Source organism: Morus notabilis, unplaced genomic scaffold, assembly GCF_000414095.1.
Source record: "Morus notabilis unplaced genomic scaffold, ASM41409v2 Scaffold623, whole genome shotgun sequence".
NCBI classification, from domain to species: domain Eukaryota; kingdom Viridiplantae; phylum Streptophyta; class Magnoliopsida; order Rosales; family Moraceae; genus Morus; species Morus notabilis.
The window spans coordinates 165,960-172,131 of record NW_010366773.1 but is presented as its reverse complement, the minus strand read 5'-3'; the positions used below and the strand labels follow the sequence as shown (position 1 = coordinate 172,131).

At 37.1% G+C, this 6,172-nt stretch overlaps 1 protein-coding gene across 1 annotated transcript; it reads left to right on the top strand.

Moving 5' to 3' along the window:
• The first annotated feature begins 1,320 nt into the window (after window positions 1-1,320).
• Window positions 1,321-3,446, top strand: LOC112094078 (tabersonine 16-hydroxylase 2-like). Its single transcript, XM_024174113.1, has 2 exons — window positions 1,321-1,413; window positions 2,979-3,446. Exons 1-2 carry the CDS (start codon window positions 1,321-1,323, stop codon window positions 3,444-3,446), a joined length of 561 nt encoding a protein of 186 aa, XP_024029881.1.
• The last annotated feature ends 2,726 nt before the right edge of the window (window positions 3,447-6,172 follow it).

The window sequence follows — 6,172 nt, the reverse complement described above, 5'->3', positions numbered from 1 at the left end:
ACAAAGAGAGGATTTAGAGTTTCTTTACCCTTAGAGGAATGCTTAACTAGTCTCCTCCTAGAATCCCTTGATCTCCTTCTTCTTCTTCTATGGTGTGCTAGTGGCTCAAGATTGGGAGAGTGGGAGAAAATATTTGAGAGGAAATGGAGAGTGTGTGGCTGGATTTTTGAGTGGGGAAAAAGCTAGGAGAAAAAAAATGAAGCTTATCCTATGTTGGTTCCTTTTATAGGCACTTGGAAATTATTTTTTTTAACACCAATTCCACTCCATCATTCAACCAAATTTTTGGTTCAAATCCCCCTTTCTTGGCCGGTTTTGGAAGGAGAAAAGAAGAAGCAACTTTGCCATTAATTCCCCTTCAACCACTAACATCACATCACCTTAACATAAAGTCCTCTAGCACACTCCACTAGCCAAATGTTTGGCTCTATTTTTTCATGCATGGCCGGCCAAGTGGAGGAAGAGAGAGAAAAAATCTCACCTACCCCATTGTACTCTTATCCACTTTCTTAAGTTTCCCTTTGAAACTGATAAAAATTATACTGACTATTAGAGAGTAACTTAGCTGACAGGAATTCGTTTCCATTTCTGACGGTTCCTTTTTCTACTGCTTATTTACAGTTAAATGTTAAATCCTTGACTGCTTTGGATATCACATTAAATTCTTATTCGCGTAATATCTTGAACTGTTTACAGTCTTGAAATTAATTCTAGACTGAATAAATTCTAAATTTAACTTTCCTGCGTTAATTTTCAGAAATGACGTTATTTCTGACGGTGTCAACTCCTGAGTTCACATTGTACCCTTCTACTATGAGTATTTATCTTCTGACTTTAATCTAGCTGTCTGGCAATTAAGGATTTTCTCTTCATTTAAAATGTCAGTGCGTTTTTTTATACGCTGCTAACATCATGCTGTGTTTGGAGATTCTTGAAATTAAGATTCTCAAACTATACTTGTACTGAAAATTATTCTGCCTTAAAGTACGGCAAGAATTTATCAGTCGAATTTACTTGATCGAACACATGAACTTAACATGAAATCTGCTACAGAATTTAGGAATACAGATATTAATTCCATAAATCCTTTAGTCACATAATATTTTCTAGGAAAATCCTTGGCTTAAATAAATAAATTATATTATTTAAGGTCTAGGATTTTCTCAGGCATTACACTTTTTTTGTGCCTTGTTCATATAGGAATTAGAAAGCTTAGCACAAATAGATCGAAAAACAAAAAAGGGGGCAAAATGAGTGAGCGGGTACCATGAGATTTGGGGGAAAAATTTTCATAAATGGAGAATAGACAGAGATAGAGAAATGCGAACCTCTTTTGGTAACCGAGCTTGGCGTAAGAAGAGCGCTTCAAGTGCCTTCGATCTTCCTTCCATGATCCAGTCTTCGCAAAATCAGGTATCGATCTTCCTTCCACAAATCTAAGAATGCACGGGGAAATCTAGGAATTTGGGGTGAAGAGAGGATCGAGTGAGGTTTTCTTCTTCCTTGGCCGGGTACATGCCTCTTCGACAGAATAGGGGAAGTGGGAATTTGGGGCTTTTTGATGTTCCTTTGTTCGTCTGTGTGACTTAGCAACACTAGCACAAATTAAACAGACCAAAAAAAAACATAACGTGGCGCATGAGCGGGAAACGTGCAATTTGGAGGAAAAAATTTTCACTTCTCGCCCAACTTCACTTCTAATGTTTTTGTTTACATATATTTAATTATATTAAAAAAAACCCGCTCAAATTTCATGATATTTTTAGAGATATATATAAATATATATATGATAACTATTTTAAAACACTATTACATATATGCAACATGACGTTTTTCCAGAAACGATATAATCAACAGTTATGAAAAGACTATTATGTTGTAGTGGGGGTTTGGGCTCGGAAAACTGGGGAGAGGCTGAGAGAGAGAGAGAGAGTGATCGGAAAAAATGGAGGAGGAGGCTCTGGTCACAGGTATATAGACAGAGTTTTTGCGACGACATTCAAAACTTGTTGTCGCAAATATAACTTCATTATAACCATTTACGACGACAATGTTGTCGCAAATATAACTTAATTATTTAATATTTATAATGAATGTTCTGGAATTATTATTTGCGATGACATTGTGCATTGTCGTCGCAATTAGTTTTTGGAAACCGTCCAATTTTCCCGCCGTTTATTTTCGCAAGGGAATACAAAATCAGCATTTGCGACGAACATAATAATATCGTCGCAAATAATTTTTGGGAACCGCCATATTGACCGCCTTTTACTCGGGGAACAATAATTAAATGAAGTATCATTTGCGATGACATGTATCGTCGCAAATAAATAATTATTTGCGACGGTATTTTCGTCGCAAATAATGTTATTTTGGTGGCAAACATTGGCGCCAGACAACATTTGCCGCCAACTACATATTTTTGACGACTGGTGAATTATTAGAGACGACAACATTCTCCTGTTAAACGAAAAGTAATTGCGACGTTATTTTGTCGCAAATATTTAATTATTTTCGACGAAAAATGTCGTCGCAAATAATTTCGTCGGAAATTGGGCAAATTGTAGTAGTGAAAGTTTGATCGTTCAAATTTTTTATTCCAACTTTATTGTGCAATCCTCAATATGCATATATAGAATCATGTGTTCTGTTTCCATCCCTAGTTTTCTTGAATTATTGAGTAGATCAACAGGTTAATAAATGCGTCTGTTCAAGATATCATGAATAAATCAAAACATATTGCGAAGGCCATATCCTTCTTTGGCTTGGCTTCTTTCTCGTACACTTCCTTCACTACATCTGTAAGGATCATTATTAGTGATTGTCATAAATATATAACAGAGAGCTTTTCATGACATTTGGATTAATTTTTATCTTTTTTTGCCTCCTTATTGATTTTGATCTGAATCATTACAAGGAAATTAATTTTCAAGCATATAAAATTGAAACTACTTTATACCACTCATTGTAACTTTCAGGACATCTTGTCTCGTGGGGGTGAGACGGCTTCTACCATTGACTGGGCAATGGCAGAAATTGTAAAGACTCCAAGAGTGATGAGAAAAGTACAGGATGAGGTGAGGGAAGTATTTGGAAGAAAAGGGTCCATTGAAGAGACGTGTATTAAGGAAATGAACTACTTAAGATCAGTTGTTAAGGAGACAATGAGATTGCATCCAGTTCTTCCCCTAATACTTCCGAGAGAAAGTAGCGAGAAGTGTGAGATTAATGGCTATGAGATACCTGCAAAAACTAGGACAATAGTTAATGCATGGGCAATTGGAAGAGATCCTAGATATTGGACTGAACCTGACTCCTTTATACCAGAAAGGTTCCTAGATAGCCAAAACTTTGAGTATATCCCATTTGGTGCTGGAAGGAGAATATGTCCAGGCATCTCATTTGCCGTGAGCAATGTTGAGCTTCAGCTTGCTTCGTTGTTATAACATTTTGACTGGAAACTCCCCAATGAAATGAAACATGAGGACCTCGACATGACGGAGTTGCAACGCGTGGTAGTGAGAAGAAAGGATAACTTGCTCTTTGATTCCCATTGCCTACATCAACCCTTCACCCGTTGCAAAGTCGCACTGAAAATGAAGTAATTTGTTTTAGTTTCTACAAGTAGTTTATCTTTATTGATTACATTATCCCATGTCTAGTATATGCATCTTTGTTTAAATTACCCCATGTTAATTTCATGATAAAATAAAGTTTTCGCACAAGTAGGCTGAGTTAAAAAGGGTTTATTTGCTTTGATTGTGGTTATTATTCTGCTGTTTATTTCAAAGATGGTATGATTATATTTTATACAATATTTTGGTGATCTTATACTCCAAGTTTCATTGCTTTTTGATCTCTTTCATGTTAAATAATCTTTAAACAGTTTTCTGCAGGCTCTTGTTGAGATAGTTTCTTCCAAATCTCTTGGTTTTCTTTCTTTCTTTGAACCATGAAATTAATCTTCTGATTGCGCACGGTATAGGATACTTTCTTATGACTTTCAAGTTTTGTTTTCCGTGGTAGATTGCTTTCTGTTTCGAACAATCGGTAAATAAATCAGTAAAAATTAAGAAATGGGCTTTGATAAAAATTGTCATGTACAGACGACAATAAGATCAAATGACATTTAGTTAAGAAAACGACAGTAAACTCACAGACAAACACAAACAATAGTAACGTTGAAAACGACAAATCTGCTAATTATAACGATATAAACTAGAAACGCCAACAATATAGAAGAGCATATTCTCCGATATACAAAAGTAATAGCAACCTCATAAAACGACATGAATCTGGAAATTAGATTCTCAATATTTAAAAAGTACTATATAAACATTAACTTAACATGTTAACTTAACTTAGCTAGAGAATCATCAATGGCTGCGGAATACCTATAAAGCTAGGATCATAGTTAATGCATGGGCAATTAGAAGAGATCCTAGATATTGGACTGAACTTTAGTGCTCTGTACCAGAAAGGTTCCTCGATAGCCTTATTGACTACAAGGGCCAAAATATGTCCAGGTGTAATATCCGGAAAAATTCAATAATTAATAAGTAGAATTAATTAAGGATTTTTCATAATTACGTCAATAGATTCATAAGAAAATATAAGTACATGGCTTATAATGTTAAGCTTTGATATTAGTTACGAGATATGGTTATGAGAGAGAGAAGAAAAAAATATAAAAAGAGTCAAGTTTTGACTATTGAGCCTAAAAATAGTTTTAAGACTTGCAATAGTCCAATTTAGTATACAATTAAGAATATAAAATAATATTGAATTATTCTTATATTAAGATTGGACTGTAAGTGAATAATAAAAGAGAACTTGTCAGAAAATTAAATTTTTTGTCGGTGAAATAAATAATCTCTAGTCAGAATAAATTATATATGTTTAGAGATAATTTTTAAGGATAACTTCTAAAGTTTCACTTTCTCTCTCTCTTCTCACGCGTTTGTTTCTCTCTTCTCTCGAACGTTCTCTCTCAAAAATGAAACCGTCCATGGCCAAAATCTCACCTGGAGATTCAGGCCTCCGTTTTTGACACAGCTGGTGTCAATGGAAAGCTTTCGATGAGCTGAGCATTTTGACAGGTCGCACGACCCCAAACTCTGCCGGAATAAGCTGTAATCGCCGGCCGAAGTTTCAAAAACAACCGAAACTTTCGATCGCGATACTTCCTTCGTCCAACCTCCGATTGAGGTGATTTCAGTCCCTATGGACTCAGTGCAACGTGACGAAGAAAACCCACCCATTTTCATAGCTCAATTATGGCCGGAGCACCGCCGTACGTGGTGGTCGGAATCACCGCGCCGCCACCGTCGTTTTTCTTCCTCCGGGACGCAGTGGGTGTCACGACCCCTACCATTTGATTAAGAGTTAATAGAGGAGTCGATCCCGACCAGATTCAGCCATCACCATCGCCATTTGGCCGGAAAACGAAGCTCACCGCCGCCGTCATGATGGTGTAGGTTGGTTCCGACGATCGGACCGTTAGATCGTCGTGAGTTTGTGTCAAAACACTCATAAGATCATGGGTAAGAAAACCCCTCAACTAATTTTAGGATTTCATGATCGGAAATTTGAGATTTGAGTCGCCGGATTTTAGCGACGTTGCCGGTCCCGATATGTACTGTTACAGGTTGAATGGTATGAAATTGACCACACCAATGGACTCAGAAGGGTCGATTTATGGGGGGTAGGACCCAAGTCCGCCGCGGAAAAATTCTCCGGGAGCATGCGCCGCCGTACACCGCTGCCATATTCCGGTGAGGTGTCGTTTCTCAGGCTATCGACTTCCGTTTGATGATCCGAGACCATATCCCAACTCGTTTCAACGTGCTGAACGCAATGGTGACCTCCGCTCGACCAAATTCAACTTTGATAGAACTGGTATGGTACCGATTGCACGCGGATCGAGGTGAATCGAACGGATTCATTAAAGTTCAAAATTGAATGTCTAACGCTTCAATGATGCTAGTGGATCATTCAAAGCGTTTATGATTTCTCTTGGAATGGATATCAAGGAGATACGCAGTGGAACACGACAAGCGGGTTTTACCGGAACTGCTTAGCTCAGAATTGAGGCAAGTACAGTATGATTAATGATAAGTAATTTAGAACATATGATGTTCATGGGATATGTTATTTATGAATTCACGAATTC

Excerpts from the sequence above, each read along its gene's own strand:
- LOC112094078 (XM_024174113.1), top strand. The coding sequence starts at position 1,321 with ATGCGAACCTCTTTTGGTAACCGAGCTTGGCGTAAGAAGAGCGCTTCA. Across the intron at positions 1,414-2,978 it reads TCCAGTCTTCGCAAAATCAG|GACATCTTGTCTCGTGGGGG; the intron begins GTATCGATCTTC and ends TGTAACTTTCAG.